At 40.9% G+C, this 17,165-nt stretch overlaps 3 protein-coding genes across 10 annotated transcripts; 1 reads left to right on the plus strand and 2 right to left on the minus strand.

Moving 5' to 3' along the window:
- Positions 1-34: 34 nt before the first annotated feature.
- Positions 35-2,246, plus strand: LOC144711106 (Rhodanese/Cell cycle control phosphatase superfamily protein). 2 transcript variants are annotated; one of them, XM_078585031.1, is made up of 5 exons: positions 35-743; positions 851-953; positions 1,062-1,274; positions 1,415-1,463; positions 1,897-2,246. In XM_078585031.1, the coding sequence occupies exons 1-4, from the start codon at positions 76-78 to the stop codon at positions 1,454-1,456; spliced, it is 1,026 nt and encodes a 341-aa protein (XP_078441157.1). In that variant the 5' UTR covers positions 35-75; the 3' UTR covers positions 1,457-1,463; positions 1,897-2,246. The 2 variants fall into 2 exon arrangements, with proteins under 2 accessions (XP_078441157.1, XP_078441155.1); XM_078585029.1 differs by lacking the exon at positions 1,415-1,463 and having other exon boundaries at positions 40-743.
- A 1,026-nt stretch (positions 2,247-3,272) lies between these two features.
- On the minus strand, positions 3,273-6,495 carry LOC144711107 (uncharacterized). Its single transcript, XM_078585032.1, has 6 exons — positions 6,198-6,495; positions 5,212-5,397; positions 4,865-4,981; positions 4,274-4,423; positions 3,587-3,645; positions 3,273-3,502 (listed from the first exon to the last, which is right to left on the minus strand). Exons 1-6 carry the CDS (start codon positions 6,363-6,365, stop codon positions 3,367-3,369), a joined length of 816 nt encoding a protein of 271 aa, XP_078441158.1. The 5' UTR covers positions 6,366-6,495; the 3' UTR covers positions 3,273-3,366.
- A 4,969-nt stretch (positions 6,496-11,464) lies between these two features.
- Positions 11,465-16,881, minus strand: LOC144711021 (ankyrin repeat-containing protein At5g02620-like). Of its 7 annotated transcripts, none has more exons than XM_078584924.1 (6): positions 16,673-16,881; positions 16,440-16,474; positions 16,075-16,222; positions 14,871-15,393; positions 13,601-14,010; positions 11,465-12,405 (listed from the first exon to the last, which is right to left on the minus strand). In XM_078584924.1, exons 4-6 carry the CDS (start codon positions 15,346-15,348, stop codon positions 11,551-11,553), a joined length of 1,743 nt encoding a protein of 580 aa, XP_078441050.1. In that variant the 5' UTR covers positions 15,349-15,393; positions 16,075-16,222; positions 16,440-16,474; positions 16,673-16,881; the 3' UTR covers positions 11,465-11,550. The 7 variants fall into 7 exon arrangements, with proteins under 7 accessions (XP_078441050.1, XP_078441047.1, XP_078441048.1 ...); XM_078584921.1 differs by having other exon boundaries at positions 16,075-16,262; XM_078584922.1 differs by lacking the exon at positions 16,673-16,881 and adding an exon at positions 16,555-16,666 and having other exon boundaries at positions 16,075-16,262.
- Between the last annotated feature and the right edge of the window lie 284 nt (positions 16,882-17,165).

Below are 17,165 nucleotides of genomic sequence, written 5' to 3' on the forward strand. Positions count from 1 at the left end.
TTATTTATTTCTCTTTTCTTTGGGCCCCTTCTTATCTTCCTCTTCGCAGACGAAGCGCGACAGTTGCTACTGCAAATGGAACTTCTCGCGGCTTCGAAGCTTTCTTCTGCTCTTCTGCCTCGCCAAGAGCAATGCAGCGCGTCGAGATCTCCAAATCGGTCGTTCTCATCTCGGATTCAATCCAATTTCTCATCTAATCGATTTCGAAGACCGAAATCCGTCGCCAATTCGACGAATCGATCTTTTTTTCCTCAAGAACAGTCATTGATTATACGCTCGGAAATCGGAAATTTTCTGAAGGCTCACGTTCCGGTTTCCGTGATGTCCATGATTTGCTTCCCCCTCGCTTCGATCGCTGCTGAAACCGAACAGGTCTCGAGTAAGATTAGCGTGGAATCCTTGCTCGTTTCTCTCGATGATTTCTTCGCGCGGTATCCCTTCGTCGCCGCCGGTGTTGCGGTCGTATGGCTTGTTGTCATCCCCCTCGCTCAAGAATATGGGAAGAAGTACAAGTACGTTCCCGCGGTCGATGCTTTCGTCAAGCTCAGAGAAGATCCGAGCTGCCAGTTGATCGATATCAGGAAGGAACAGAGCCGATATTCGTTGAACTCGCCGAATCTGAAGAGCATCAATAAAGAATCCGTTCAGATCGAATTCACAGAAGGACAGGAAGAAGAATTCAAGAAGAAGGTGCAAAACAAACTGCGCGATCCATCCAACACGATTGTCTGTGTTCTTGACAAGTAAGAGAAATCTTTTATATCTTTCAGATTGTAGAAATGTCATTAGAAATGAACCCGTAATTCGATCTTGGTGGGTTTCTGAGTGTGATCTTTGTCGTGCAAGGTAGCTTCGATGATGGGTCTCTGAAGGTAGCTGAAATGTTGGTGAAGAACGGGTTCAAAGAGGCTTATGCAATCAAAGGTGGATTACTAGGCAAGGACGGATGGCAGGTTGGAAATGATGATTTCAATAATGTTTTCATTAGCTAATTTACATTGTTCTGAGATCATTAAACTTGTATCTTTGACTAATTATGATAATTTCTGATGAACTGTCAGGCCATACAAGGACTTCTTCCTCCTGAAGTCCGCGTTTATCCCAGGAAGAGTCCATCAGAAGAAGTTGTTTCCAGTGGAGAAGGGAGAAATGATCCTCAGGTGAAGATTTCTGGAGAGATGAATGAAGTTGGGAAGGCAAAGCCGGTTCAGGATAAGAGAGAAAACTCATTAAGGAAGAAATCCTTGGTCAGATCTTCATCACCATACCCCAATGTAAGCATTTTATTTTGTTTCTTTTCACTTTTAGTTGAATCGTTCCGAGATAGTTTTATTTCTGAAAAATTATGGAACAAGAATCAATGAACCTCATCAAAAAAGAAATCATATATTATATCTTCATTATCATATCTCAGGTTTGGCGATTTCCTCTGGTTCATTTATTTTCAAGCCAGTGATTACGGGGTAATTCCTGCCGAACTTGGAAAAAAAGGAAGTCCTCACTTTCATTTAGCTTGAACCGCTCCAAAATAATTATAGTTCTGAAAAATCATATGACAGGAACTGTATTTTCTTATTCATTTTCCTAGTCAGTCTTTCCAAGATAATACCTGCCTCACTTGGACATAAGAAATCCTCAGATCTTTAACTTCTTGACATAAAAGTCGAATTTTTTTTTGCATCCATTTTTAGCCAATATTTCAGAGGTAAAACTTAAAATGATGGAATTTCGGTTCTAATATGTTAAATAAGTCATGTGATTATGGGGGGTTCCTGGAAATGATAGCTGCGCCACAGTATTTTACTTATATCATAATATTGCTATAAATTTCCATGTCCGTCAACCATGACGATGTATTATATTTCTTAGTTTAAATGATTGATTATGTGGGTGCAGTACCCAGACTTGAAGCCGCCGTCATCGCCAACACCATCAAAACCGTAGCAACAGCATTATGCAACGCTTCTTGCAGATATCTCCATTTATTTCTCTGTATAACCTGCTTCTTTTCTTCACCAATTTTCCTAAAAAATATGAAACTTTGCCACTCTATGGGCTAATCACAATTTCTTTGAGTGTATAAACCGGCACTTTCTTTGCCAGTCTCCTAAAGTAATGAACACTTGTTCAGAGAAATATTTTTCATGGGTTCCAGAGAAATACTTCTTCATTTATGTTTTTGTAAACCAGGTCTCTGACAATTCTTATTTGTATCAATGATATTGTGAAAATTCAATTTTGAAAAAGATTACCAAATATGGCAGATTGACTTCATGCGTGAATAGAATTCTAATGTATCTTGTACATATCACGAATGCGACGATGAAGTAAAATATAAATTGAGATCTCCCTCGAGAGATCTCTCCCTCCTGGCCACGGCTGCTCCGACAGCTTTGGTCTGTTGGTCGCCCAGATCGTTTAAAATGTAATCCTAACCGTTTAAAATGTTTCCTATCTAGATTTAATCTTTAAACTTATATTGAATCCTAGCCGTTGACTCTCATAATGAGTATAAGAGCACGTGTTCAATTTTTACTAGCTAGTCTTTATTTAAAATCCTATTAGTCCTCATGATGTTTCGCAATACAACTGCTTATACAACTGCTGTTATATACTAACACAAATACAAACTAATGTTAAAAAGATTATTTTGTGGTGAAATGACAATGATTTTGTAGCACCAATTTGGCGGCAGACTGAGCTCCGAGTTGCTGACCCAAGAACAAGAACAAGAAGACACACTCGCTGCTACAGGTCGCATCAACAAAACATCAAAGCATATGACAGGAGCATTATACCAGAGATCGGTTTTCGGGGAGAAGAGTCGGGGAGCAAGCCGTATTCGGCGACAAGCTGTTATGATCCCCATGGAGATCTAACAAAATCAAGACACGGGACGAGGGATAGAGAGGAAAATAGGAGGGATGGAAGAGGTAAGAGAGAGCGATAGGTGAACAAACTCTCAAGAACCTCCAAATCGGGAGTTCTTGCCCTCACAAGAGCCGGATACAGCTACCCGTGCCAAGAAACCACATGATAATCATTCATCAAAAGTCCCTCTAATGTCCTTACAAGTTGGTATTTATAACCCTTCAATTTCAAGAATCGGTCATCTCATCAGGACTCTAACACAAGATTGAGGTCGATAGCGATCGGCCGGAAAAGAGTATCTCAGCCACTCGAGTAAGTAACCTCTTCTTGAAGTTGTTCTTGATAAATCAGGATATTAGAAAAGAGGCATCCAAACTATACACACATCATGGATTCCGGCATCCAATCAAGAATCAAATGAATGATATTCATCAACTAGAGCTCGTTTGGCCGAAAATAGAAAGACTTTCAGGGGAGAAAGAGTGGGGACTTTGATCAGTCCAGGTAGAACAGGGTGACGATCTTCCTCAGGTTCTTTGCTTCCTGGCATGTCTCCATCAACAGCCTACTGTCATGGAAAGCAAAGCAGATAACCTGTTGAACGTGGGAGATGATGTCCTTGTTGCACAGCCTAAGTTTCATCATAAATCACATAAGATATATAATAGGTTGCCGACATTGGTGAAATCATGAAGTAATTAATGTATAAAATTACCTGCTGGCTTCAATCAACGGCAGATGGTCGTTTTGGGGCTTCTCCACTATATTTTTCACCTAAAAAAATACCATGTGTTTTATTAATGTAATCTCTTAATTCTTGGATGGTAAGCAAAAAAGGTGGTTATACTCCCAACGCATGTATAAGACAGAAAAGTGCAACCTCAAAAGAAAAAAATAGCACTGCAGATTGATAAAATTAATGTAGCCAAGATTCCAGAAGAGAAGCATAGCCGATTTTAGGCAGTACTAAGCAGAATCTTCAATTAGTTGATTCCCTTAATTTTATGTAGTCCAAGAAATCCGATGGTTATTTACTTTTTTTTTCTTATTTGCTTTAAAATGTATTGATGACAAAATGAAAATACATATCAGCATGAGGTTCTGGTACAAATCCCATAAAGAATGCTTCCAGAGTGAGAGTGGTTAGATCTTAGAAATTTATGGGACTCAACAAAGCAATAAAAATATGAATAAATATCACTTAGAAGAGCAAAATGAACATGAGTTGCCGAATATTTAAAGAAGTTATTCGTCAAACATCCTATTCGGTTCAAATTAATAAATGGCTGTAATGTCCCAATTACCTTGACTAAATTCTCATGAAATCCCCGTCACGGATTAACTTGTTCTAGAAAATAATCAATGCTCGGTGAAAAATATATTCAAAGACAGATCATCTTACTCTTGAGAGGAGCTCTTGGCTCTCGGGCGGCTGCCTCTTCAAGCTCTGTGGCAAGATCACGGTCAGAAGTTCAGGTTTTTCGGCCCGCAATGCTCCTCGGATAACGGCTGCATTTGTTCCAGAAGCCCCCGAGGTATAAATGTGATTTTTCTGAAAATTTATGAAGGCCACAGTAAAAAATGTATGGGTTTTTGAGGAAGATATAGAGGTAGACATGTGAGCTAAAAGGCTGGCCTTTCACATGAATTCAAGATTCCTAATTCCCTTCTGTTTTTTCAACTCTCTCTGAAATAAAAAACAATAAACTATTTTATAAAATAGAGAACACGAAAACAGAAAATGATGAACTAATACTGATACCTTTAAAATCAAAATTTGTTCTTTTTTGAAAGAAAAAAGATATTCTTAACTTATTTACAATCAATTCAATCAGAAAAGTAAGCGGAAATTTCATTCATTCCTCCAGAATTACTAATGTATGACTGAATGAAGAAAGAGAAAACTAAATACTTAGGTACTTTCGTAGTACTGCATCGAGCTGTGATATAGATCAAGGTCCATGAAATTATAACCAACATCTGAGGATCTTACAGTTATGATCATGGCATAACTCAGAATCTCAATAAGCTGCTGGTGCATGAAACCCATGTTTCTTGTTCCAAAAAACCCAATGGATCTCGGACCTTGCTGCTGGATGGCTAATAGCTCCTGAATAAACGTAAATTCACAATAAATGTGTTAGTTTTTATGAACACATGAAATAAAAAAACTACGCTATGACCACATTTGGTAGCATTAACTTACAAAAACGTGCACTGGAAATCCAAAATGTAATAATAATCCTCATATTAATTTCTAATAACGAATAAACTAGGGCCTTATACTACAGACAGAAATCTAACACAAGATCTATTCAAAGAGAAATAGAATAACTTAACCTGTAAGTATTCAAGATCAGGAATTGGCTTGTACTCTGAGACTACCACAGTGCTAGAGCCCTCAACAAGAGACTGCGCTTGGGTAGGAACTTGGCCAGGAGCGTCTTGATCAAACCCTAGCATCTTCGTCCCCCTCTCGACTTCGCTCCTCCAGATTCCATCGTGCCCGCCGTGCCCGCAAACCAACTAAATCACCACCAACAAAAAAGACCCTGGTAGTAAATCATCAGTAAGAACCAAATTTCCAATCATGACGATTAATTAAATCGAAAAAAACTAGGCCACCATAGATTGCAAATTCAAGGAGTAAGACACTGGATAAAAGGGGAGAATCGGTTGGCAGAACTATGATGAACGATATTTCTTACGTTCTCAATATCAACCACAAACCAACTACACCATCTACGACAAAAAAAGCCAGGTAGTGAATCATCAGTAAAAAACAAGTTTCTCCTAATGGGAATTAATTAATGGAGTAAAAAACCGAATTCCTCATGATGAATCGTCTGTAAAAAAAACATTTAGGAAGTGACAAAAAATGCAAGGAGAAATACACGAGATGTAGGGTGAGAATCGGTTTGTAATAATTATGATGATCTAAATTTCATTCGTTCTCATTATTAACCGGATGCCAACCATATGATATCGAAAAAAAGGCCTTGATGGTAAACCATCAGTACGCCCCGAATTCTCACTATAAAGAGTCATTAAAACGAAAAAATTATGCATCCATCGACCAAACTTCAAGGAGAGACACACGAGGTCAAAAGACAGAATCAAAGGAAATAATCACGGCGAACTACATTTCATTCGATCAACAGACAGTCTCAGACAGAGGGATACAAGCCGCATTCAAATCTACCCTTGTATCACCCAATTGTCGGAAGATGTTTACTCAATCAAGATGAATAATTCAAACTGAAGAGAGAACCCACGAAGAAAATAAAACCACACAAGAACAGCATTCGGCAAGGAAACAATCATACCGTCTGAATCTTCTGCCGGCGGGGGCTGGGGCTCAGATTCAATCTTCTCGGAGAAAAAAGGGAGAAAACGCGAGGATTGTGCGGCTGCGGATAGGCGGAGGAGTTGGAGGAAACGGAGGTGGAGCAGAAGGAACCGCCCATGCAGAGAAGCCTCAGAGGAGATCCCATGCTCTTTCTATTGAACTCCTTTCACTATCTTATCACGAATCGCTCGATTTTCTCTCGTTTCCTCCCCCTTCTTCGACGAAGAACAAGGAAGAACAGCGAGCGAGCAAGCGAGGAGATATGAATGGATGGGCGAGGGAGAAAGACGATTTCATTTTTCTTTCTGTTTCCGAAAATACATTTCCCGTTTTACCCCTGTCTACATCAGTAGACGGCCGTTAGGGTTGGTGGACGGATGACGGAGTGTGGATGACGGGTGATGGATGAGGGATGAAGGATGACAGATGACGGATGACTGATGGCGGATGATGGGTGAGGTGTGAGGGATGAAGAATGACAGATGATGGATGACGCATGATGGATGATGGATGACAGATGAGGGGTGACGGGTGAGGGATGACGGATGACGGATGAAGGATGAAGGATGACAGATGACGGTGTACAGATGACGAGTGAGGGATGACGGATAGCGATGGCGGATGGTGGATGACGGATGACAGATGGTGGATGACAGATGACGGATGATAGACGACAGATGACGAATGGCGATGGCGGATGGTGGATGTCGGATGTCGCATGGCAGATGACAGATGACGGAGTACAGATGACGAGTGAGGGATGACAGATGGCAATGGCAGATGGTGGATGACAGATGACGGATGATGGATGGCGGATGGCAGATGACAGATGCAATGACGGATGACAGATGACGAATGACGATGGCGGATGGTGGATGTCGGATGACAGATGACGGATGGCGGATAACAGATGACGGATGACAGACGACAGATGATGAATGGCGATGGCGGATGGTGGATGTCGGATGTCGGACGACGGATGACGGAGTACAGATGACGAGTGAGGGATGACAGATGGCAGTGGCGGATGGTGGATGACAGATGACGGATGACAGATGACAGATGACGGATGGCGATGGCGGATGTAGGATGAATGATGAAGGATGACAGATGACGGAGTAAAGATGATGAGTGAGGGATGACGGAGGACGGATGACAGATGATGGAGTAAGGATGACGGGTGAGGGATGACAGATGGCGGATGACTACAGGTCAGAAGCTTGTTGATGGTTCAGAATTGGATGGTACTTAGTTGCCTTGCAGATGCTGAAATCGTTAAGGTTTTCGTTAAAATGTTCTTTATGTTAATGATGAAAATTTTGGGTCATCGTCAGCTAACATTTTCCGTTATACTCCCCTATGCGTCTGCGGGCGGCAGTTGGGTTGGTGACAGGATGGCGGATAACTGGAGACAAATTCCCAAGACTGTTAGAAGTTCAGAATTGTATGATACCGTTCAGAATATGTATACTGAGCTGGATATTGGATACCGATATCGTTAAGGTACTAAACTGTTAAGGGTTCAGAACTGAGAGTACTAAACTGCCTCTCGGATACCCATATCTTTAAGGATTTTGTTACAATTTTGTTCATGAAAGAAGACACTGTTTTTGATATTTGATATATGTCATGCATTATCCAACTAAAAAATCCTGTTTTACCCCTCTTATCTAGTAGATGCCTGCTAGGGTTGCTGGCCGAATGACAATTGACGACTGGTCACAAGGTGGTCAACGGTTCAGAATTGGATGATATGGTCTAGATTATGGATTCGAAAATAGATATCAAATACTGATGTATTGAAGGGTTTTGTTCCAATCTCGTTTGTTATCCACCTAACATGTTCCTTTTTCAACCACCCTCAGCATTAGTAGGTGGCAATTAGGGTTGGCGTGATGGAAATATATGTGAGCGGCGAACCAATCGCACATTCCATATCTCGTTCCATGTTCATTAGTAGAACATATTCATTATAGTGCAAATGTGATGATCATGAGATTCTAAATAGTCTTAGTTCAGGTGTATCAAGAAGTTCACGAAGACAATTGAGTGGTCAAGTTGGGATCGTCCACCCTAAGTACAAGAGGTGACAGATCAAGGAAGATGATGCGATGAAGTGCTTGACCAAGACAATAAAATATCAAAGAAGAGTTCTCTGATGATTTCTAAATGGGTCAATACTAACTTGGATGACGAATTAGTGTTTAAAAGCTGACCATACCTTAAGTTATCCTAGGAGCATAAGTGGATGAGGGACTACATGTGCATGGTAACAAATGATGGACATGTTCCATGAGTGAGTTGACACACACTCCTTTGTATCTTCTAGAGCACGAGGTGTAGCTTGGCACGACACATGTTGGAGACCTAAGCTATCGATTAGGTAAAATTGATCCGACATTAATTAATCTATATGATGATATGGTTAATTAATTTTGAAGGTCAATATAGCTTATTCGGACACTAGAGTCATTAAACTATACTGATACGTGGGTCTAGAGGGTCACACGCAAATGATCTTTTGGACATCGGAAGAAATGCATAAAGTTTGGGGGGGTTTATGAAAAATACCCACTTAGTATAAATAGGGGAAGGCTCTGAACAAAATTCACTCAAGTCAGAAATTTTTAAGGGCCTTCTCCTTCTTCTCCCTTCTCCCATAGCCCTTCTCTAATCCCAATATGATCAGGACAGCGTAATGACGATGACGGAGGGTGAACGGAGCTTGTCAAGGCGAAGGAGGAGATTCGATGTGTCGAGAACTCGTTCGAGGACTTCTAGAGGCTGCACACTTGAGAAGCCCTACATGACTCATTCAATGATCAAAGGAATCATGGATGTAATCCATGCCAAGGTGATTTTTTTCATGGTTTTGTAGATGCAGTTACGATTCTATTTTAAGTCTTGTGCTGTGAATCAATTGTAAGCTTTTCATCTAGATTAGACCTCCAAGAACTTAAAAATAATTGTAGTTTAAAGTTTCTTTCAAGTCTGAAAACCTGAGCTCTATTACTAGTTTATTGTATAAAATCGTATCTCAGGCATTAACCCATTCATTAATTGTTTCCCATTTAAGTCCATTATATATGTTTATGCATTAAATAAATAATGAATTCAATCCATATTTATTTATTGAGTATCATTTGACAAGTGCATAATGATAGTCTATTTTTTGTACAAACCTTGGGAAACATCTATGCCATGCCAATACATTTTTTGTGTTGGTTGGAAATCTAAGGTCCAGCCCTTTCTTTCAAATGTAAGTTCACATGAATGTATAATTAACAGAAGGAGAAAATGAAGTTTGAATCAAGGACTATAATGAAGAGAAATTAGTGGGAAGTTGAGACCTATAAGTTGATCCTTCAATTTTTCATTTCCAATCAGATTAAATTTTTGCCCTTGCTCAGTCAACATCAATTTTCAATATAGATACAGATTATAACCGCTAAATTCTTAGATTAGTTTTTTTTGTTTTCTTTGGATCTGAAGTTTTGAGATTCGTGGCAATAAAAGACCTTTAATCACCTATGTTTCTCTGAGGTTTTATATCAATTTAATTCTCCCCTAAACCAAGATCTTTCCTATCTAAAAAAGTGATTTTAAAAAATCCCAAATTTTCTATCAGAAAATATCCAATTTTTCTGAAATGCATTCAAGCTAATATGTAGTTTAATCTAATAAACCAAAACATAAACAAGACTTAAGCCATCAGTTAACTGCTGAGACAAAATAGATTGACACTATAATAAAATGTCAGACTAATGAGGTTAATGTGGAGTCTGAAGTACAGGAAGATAAAGAAGAGGAACCCAAACTGTTCCATGAATTTTTTTGTGTAGTCTTAATTTTTTTATGAAAAAATATGGTTTATTTGTATGATTCATAATCATTATGTATTATCAGGCTTATTTCATACTGAAAAGTTGAGTGAGATCTTGCACCAAGGCACCTAAGCAACACCCAATTAGAAGCAATGCAATGGCCAATTGGAAGCAAAGCAAGGAACCTTTACCTTTTTATTATTGAAATCTTATTGCCTTTTCATGAACTTAATTAACTTTGATTATGAACTTGAATTTTGAACTTTCACTTTGAGTTTGCCCACTATACATGATTGACCTCATAGGTTTTTCAAGTCAGACTGGTATTGGCCAAACCCCAAATTTTAGCTGTAGGGATTTGGTTGTTTACTAAAAAGTTGATACTTTACGGAACAATTTGATAATATTTAATTGAAATCAATCTCTCTGGCCAAAGTGGAAGCTATAAAAGGAAGGAAGACTCTGGAATTTTGATCATAGGATCTCCATATTTGGTAGGACTTGCATTCCTCCTTTCAAATTCAGAACAATATCTCAAGGCAAGATTCATCATTGACAACAGATAGTAACGCCTAGCATGTGTAACATATTATCTTGCAATAGTAACAGATTATGCAGATCTCATGTTTTCAGCATCTTGCTTTAAATGATTATTGTACTATGGTACATTCCCAAGAACCTGCATCGTCTATCTCAATAAGATTCAAACAACTGCTGATTGCTCGTTGGATTTGACATGCATAAATATTACAAATATGTCATCTTACTTTCCAAGATGATCATGCCACAATCATCTAGTTTTAGTGTTTGCAGCATCTTAATTTCAAATGTGATCACACAAGGATCACCTAATGTTGTATTATTCAGGTATTGCATCGCCTTCCTCCCTGCTTTCTTTTTGCCACTGTCGTTTATGGAGCAAACATTGATTCAGTTTTTTTGATAGGATTTAACATTTGGAGCATTTGACAGAGCAGAATTGAGGTACTTAGTTCTTCCGCTAAATCAATCCTCATGTTTGTTCAGTTATTATGATTCAACAAACAATATTTGCATAGGAATGCCAGAGGAATTGGATAACACAAAAGATTAACCTTCCACATGCAAAAAACTATTGCACAATAATCATGTGTATCATTGTGGATCATCATCCTCTAACAACATCATCGATTGAATCAGGCAATATTGATTCCCTCATTTATAGAAACATGAATCACACGAACTTCGATAATTAACCAGGTGTCAAATGGAATTCAGTCACTTGAACCTCAGATTAAGCTGAATGCTCACGTGAGGATCAGACCGAGTAATTTGTTCCAGTCCCCAACTTTCAGACGCATTTTGGATATTTTGGCTTCAGGGTAAAATACATGTACAGCGAGACGTTACTATTGAATTGGTCTTGTGTTTCTCCAATCCAGACCAGTAATCATTGTGTATTTTTGCATTATATCTTTCCTCCTCATAGTTCTACACCAAGAACTAGCAGAATTCAATCAATAGCCACTAAAGAACATACATGCTGCTATTGTGGACATCTGAATCAGAATCAAAACCAGACAATGAACGCGACTGGCTCCCCCCAAAACTCCTCCTCAGCTTCCTTTTATTGCCTTGCTCCATCTTCTGGTAGACGATGCAGTAGCACATGGAGCCCAGGGTTGCAAACATAATGATGGTCCCCATGGCAGTCGTCACCAGTGTGAGCCACCAGCTCCGCTGCCCGACAACGATGTGTGTGAGCGAGACGAAGGCGATGGAGATGAAGAGGCAGGCCAGCCAGAGAACCTTGTTGATGATTGACACCATCCGTTTCTTGGCCTCGTGTTCGACCACGACGATGGAGGTCTGCGCCACGACGACCGCCAGGGAGATGAACAGTGCCAGCGAGTCGGCCACGAAGAAGACAACAAAGGGAGCGCTGGTTGCAATGTAGGCATCACCGAGACGGTAACCTGGAGTGGGTTCCTCCACGTATTGGCCAGGGAGGGTGAAGATGGCGGCGAAGGCGATGGTGGCAATGAGGACAGCAACAACAGTGCTGGAGTTGATGGCATTGTTGAGGCCGGCGGTGTGGAGCTTCTTGAGGCGTTTCTTGATTCGGTTGACATGGACACCAGTGCGGTGGGTCTGCTGCAGCTGGGTGTGGACATCATGCTTGATCTCGCTGACGGTTTGTGTTAGCTGTTTGGCAGGGCTAGCTGGGGCTGCGCGGTCAGAGGCTGCGACAGCTCCTGCCCGGCGCAGAAGGGAAGTGATATCTTCGCTGCGCTTCTTGGCCGAGATGTCGAGTGCCGTCTCCCCCTGCTTGTTGCAGGCGTTCACGTTCACACCCTCCACTTTGAGCAGGCTCTCGACCATCTGCGCGCCATGGCATCCGTCAGATTCAAATATGAGAACACGATGACCAAAGGTCAGTGCTTTTGTATTTATGCATTAGAGATAAAGAGAGAGAGATATATCAGATACATCATGGATGGGACCAATTTTAGGAAGAGAGATGATAGTACTGATGAATGCCATGGAGAGTGAGAGTGAGACAGAGAGGTCCGTGACATAAAGATAAAATGAAGAGAGATGAAGGATAGGTGGAGATGAGAGAATCATCATGGGATGCAAGGAAGATTGAGGGATTTGGGACATCATGGATTAGATGGATGAATGGAGATGAGAGTGATGCTGGGATGTGTTGAAGGAGAGAGTGAGAGGAGAAAGAAATGAATGATGATAAGAGAGAGAACAGGGGCACCATAGGGAATGTGAATTAAAGGAGAAACAGTGATCAGGGATGGAATGAACAAAAGAAGAGGAGAGAGGTCAGGGACATCGTGGATGAAGTAAATGATAGGCTGGCAGATGAGATCGAACATACAATGCAACGAATGAGAGATGAAAAGAAAGGAATGAGGTACATCAATTATCTGATGAAGGCCAGAGGAGAATGATCACAGGATACATTGAACAAACTATAGGGAGAGAGGGATTGGGGATTCATTTATGAGATAAATGACTGGAAAAGGGATGAAAGTGATAGAGAGAGAAGAAGAGAGACCAAAGATACTGAGGATGAGATGTCATGAACAAGAAGCAGATAGAGGAGAAACATGAATGATGAAAGGGTAGGAAGATTGTGGAAGTGATCATCGGATGAAATGAACCAGAGAGAGTAGGGAAATCACGGATGAGATGAAGGAATAGTAACAACAGAGGGAGACATCATGGATGACATGAATGATAGGAAGAAAGATATAGACTGTTTGTGGGATACAACGAATGAAAGATAGACACAGAGAGAAGACTAAGAGATACAGCCCCATGTCCATAGGATGAGTGAGAGAGATAAAGAGAGATAAATGGCATGATGGATGATGTGAATGAGACCAAAGATAGTCTTGTGTGTAAGCATAGCTTTTTTGGTTGAACTGCTGAAAGGTTACCAAGTAATTCATACTTTGTAACCTTCCAGTTGAGTAAGCAAGAGTGAAGTTGACTAAACCAGTCTAGATAATTCATGTGAGTTTAACTAAGAGAGAGAGATGAAAAAAAGAGGATTCACCGCAGATCGGCCCTTGGAGGTGGCAATGTGAAGCGCTGAATTTCCCTTGTTGTCCTCAAGATTGACCACCGAAGGGTCAGGCCTGACCAGCTCTGTGACTACGTCCACGTTTTGTCCTTTGACCGCCATGTGGATTGCCGCTTGGCCTTTCCTATCGGACCGGAAGTTCAACCCGGGTTCCTTTGCCAGCAGTGCCCTAACCACCTCTACATGGCCCTGCCGAGCAGCCACGTGTAACACCGTCTTCCCATTGTTCCTCGTGATCTTTGCCAAGCTGGCATTAGTCTCCAGCAGCAGATTGACCACGTCGATGTGCCCTTGGTTGGCAGCCGTGTCTAACGCCGTCACGTTAGAGGGCCCTACCGTCATTGCCGACTCCGGCAACGATGACATCAGCTCCGTCAACACATCTAGCATTTGAATTCAAACACTCAAAAATTAATGATCCGTTGATCCCCATAAACAACAGTCCAATAAACCTCAAAGTTGATCCGCAAGAGCTAAAGAGTCAAACGTGCTATATGAGCCCTTAATATGTAGGTTCGAAGAATCAACAACGCTAATAATATTCAAACGCACAGGAATTAAGAACCAGAAAGAAATAAATCTGAAGTAAACTTAACAAACCTTTCGTGAATACAAATAAAATGAAAAAACAAATAACGACCTCCCTGAAAGCAAAAACAAAAGAAAACGCCGAAATACAAACCAGAGTTGGCTATGAAATTTCATTTCAAATTCAAAAGATGAAAAACTTTTAATGCACAAGCGAAAAACTTGGCTCTTTTCATTGTTCTTTAATAATCTTTAAGAGCCAAATTTTATTCAACTGAAACACTAAAGATGTTTCAGATTAACCGAAATTCAATTTGTTCCCGAATCAACCTACTTAGCAAAAACATATGAAACAGTACCCAACATTGACCGGGAAAAAGTAGTTTTTTCACATTACAGAGCTAAAAAAGGTAACTGTATGAACAAAAAATGTTGCGCTGTTTAAATTTTCTCAGAAAATATGGCTGGCTCATAAAGTTGTTTTCCAAATAAGTATGAAGCATTAGGCCAACATTGGCCACAAAAAATATTATTTCTTTTGCTTTCGGTGCTGGAAAAGGTCCACTCCACAAATACAAGAAAATTTACATCGCTAAAGCATTGCTCACATAATCAATTTTAGCCCATGTAGTTGTTCGCTAAAGAAAGCTAACCAAAATTGAAGCTCATAAAGTCGTATAAATTCACAAACATCTCAGAGAAATGGAATTCTTACCGACATGGTCCTCTTTGACAGCAATATGGAATGCATCAAACCCATTCTTCGCCTTGATTGAAGCCGATTGCACATCCGAATGCTTCAACAGCTCACGAACAAGCTCTACTTGGCCAGTCTCCGCCGCAACATAAATAGGCGTCTCCCCTTCAATGTTTTGCCCAGAGATGAGGCCCCTCAGATTTCCACTCTGCTCTCCATTGAACAGAATCTCCCTTACTTGAAGAAGATCACCAGACCTGCAAGCAAGATGAAGAGGGCTGTCCCCTCTCTTCTGCGCAGGTCCCTTATTCTTGTTCTTCTTCTTCTTCTTCTTCCTCTCATCCGTCACGCCCATCTCTTCTTCCCTTTCTTCTATCCTGAGAAATCTCGGTTTCTCGATGCCTTGGAAGCTCAACCGCCTCTCCAATCTCTTCATGGCTGAGCGCTGTGGTTTTTCCATCGTCAAAGACCGCAGGAACTGTTTCTCTGTGGCCATGTCTCCTTTTCCAGATCACCCTAGTTTCCATCCATGGAGAGAGAGCTTCAATCATGGAAAACGATCAAACTTCAGTTCGGACGAGAAGCTAAAATAGATTTTTGAAGAAAAGAAGCTAAGATAGATGTTCCTAAGTCAGTAATTCCTGTGTTTGTTTTTCTAATTGCTAATAAGCACGGCCCAATCATTAACTTTTAATTTGATTGTTAAACTAACGATTTTTAACCCAGCCCAATAATTGGACGTCGCAGTCCAAAAAGCTTGTTCACTCTGTAAGCAGTTCTTCCTCTTGAAAACCTAATCAATTTTTTTCTCCGTGGCCATACCTCTTGTTCCAGACCATGCCCTGGGCTTCATCCATGGAGGGCGATCTTCAAATATTGAAAACGATCAAATTTGATTGAGAGCAGTAGACAAGCTAGGTATCAAGTAAAACCTAAGCTTAACTAATTCAGGAATTTCTGTTTTTGTTCTCCTCCATGCAATTAAACTCGGCCCAATATATTACACGATTGAGCGGTGGAATATATGCTAGACCCGCCCAAATGGGATAAAGCTATGAATTGGGTCCTGCAATTTTGGAATCCAACAGCAATTTTCGTCACTATGTCAGCTATAATTTCTCCCGAAACATTCATCATGAAGAAATTATCACCGAAACCGGTGGTTCTTTCGGCGAACAACAGAGAAATGTTAGCTCAACGCGCAGAAATCGAAAGAACTGACCTAAATTCAAGTCCAGACTTCAGAATCTTCCGATAATCGTGGAAAACGAAACCCAATTTTCTCAGGCGGAGAGCGGGAGCGGAGGAAAACGGACGATTAAATCTTCCTCCTCGGCCACGGCGATTCCATCACTTTCGACCCGCGATTGCTATAGAAGGATAAATCATCATCACAATCGGCAATTCCCGCTACAAAAGACAGAGATAAATTAAGGTTCGCCTGAAAAGACGGGGCAAAAACAGACCCAAAATCAATTTTTCAGAGCCTTCAATCTCCTCAATTCGAGCCCTTTTTCTTCTCAGTCGACAGCAGAGGAGAAAAAAGCAAAAAAAAAACAATAATCAGCGAGATGGGTCAATTAGTACCTTCCGTCAGCCATGACAATTTCTTCACTTTCGATCTGCAATTGCCCCAGAAGGACAATTCATCATCAGAATCGGCGATTCCCTCAAAAGAAAAACAGACCCAACAAAAACCGACCCAAAATCAAATTTTGAGAGCCACCCGGAGACGACAAATCTCCTCAAATCGAAATCCTAATCTTCTCAATCGAGAGCCGAAGAGAATAAAAAAACAGCGAGATGGGTCGATTTTATACCTTCCGACACCTTCGTTCTGCGAATTTGCGCTCTCTTTTTTCCTCGATTCTTCGACGTTTGAAGGTCGCAGTGTCCCGCGGCTCTGTCTGTCATGGCTGTCGCCATCACCGTGGGCCAGCAAAAGCCGCCGGCTACGCCATCTCTGCTGATGAGCAGAGAATAGACCCCTGCTGGGGCTAGAGAGAGAATCCATGGAGCCCACCACCCAACTTCTAGAAAGAGAAAGAGCCAGGGAGGAGAGAAAAAGAAGAGATAGAAAGTATGGATTTGGACTAATAGGTTTGGGGGAAGAAGAAACTGCGACGACCTACGGAGGAAGAGGACAAGGAAATGGCATTTTTTCTCTGAAATAGTCCATTTTGAACTTTTTAATCTCAAAAAGGCCCTCCCTTCCTTAGTACTTAGAATATAGATAATTATCTGTTACGGGTATAGTGCAGGGACGCAGACGGGACGGTTTTTTCGCCCGAGATTGTACTAAAACCGGGATGG

The sequence above is a fragment of the Wolffia australiana genome, chromosome 13 (assembly GCF_029677425.1).
Source record: "Wolffia australiana isolate 7733 chromosome 13, ASM2967742v1".
NCBI lineage: Eukaryota > Viridiplantae > Streptophyta > Magnoliopsida > Alismatales > Araceae > Wolffia > Wolffia australiana.

Bases quoted from the DNA above. Each gene is read 5' to 3' on its own strand.
- LOC144711106 (XM_078585029.1), top strand. From the start codon at position 76: ATGGAACTTCTCGCGGCTTCGAAGCTTTCTTCTGCTCTTCTGCCTCGC. The intron at 744-850 runs GTAAGAGAAATC...CGTGCAAGGTAG, and splicing joins ATTGTCTGTGTTCTTGACAA to CTTCGATGATGGGTCTCTGA. The intron at 1,275-1,896 runs GTAAGCATTTTA...ATGTGGGTGCAG, and splicing joins CTTCATCACCATACCCCAAT to TACCCAGACTTGAAGCCGCC.
- LOC144711021 (XM_078584924.1), bottom strand. From the start codon at position 15,348: ATGGCCACAGAGAAACAGTTCCTGCGGTCTTTGACGATGGAAAAACCA. The intron at 14,011-14,870 runs GTAAGAATTCCA...TTCAAATGCTAG, and splicing joins TGTCAAAGAGGACCATGTCG to ATGTGTTGACGGAGCTGATG. The intron at 12,406-13,600 runs GTGAATCCTCTT...CATGGCGCGCAG, and splicing joins CCTCCAAGGGCCGATCTGCG to ATGGTCGAGAGCCTGCTCAA.
- LOC144711107 (XM_078585032.1), bottom strand. From the start codon at position 6,365: ATGGGATCTCCTCTGAGGCTTCTCTGCATGGGCGGTTCCTTCTGCTCC. The intron at 4,982-5,211 runs GTTAAGTTATTC...ACGTTTATTCAG, and splicing joins CTGATCTTGAATACTTACAG to GAGCTATTAGCCATCCAGCA. The intron at 3,646-4,273 runs GTAAGATGATCT...GTATTTTTTTAG, and splicing joins GCCAAGAGCTCCTCTCAAGA to GTGAAAAATATAGTGGAGAA.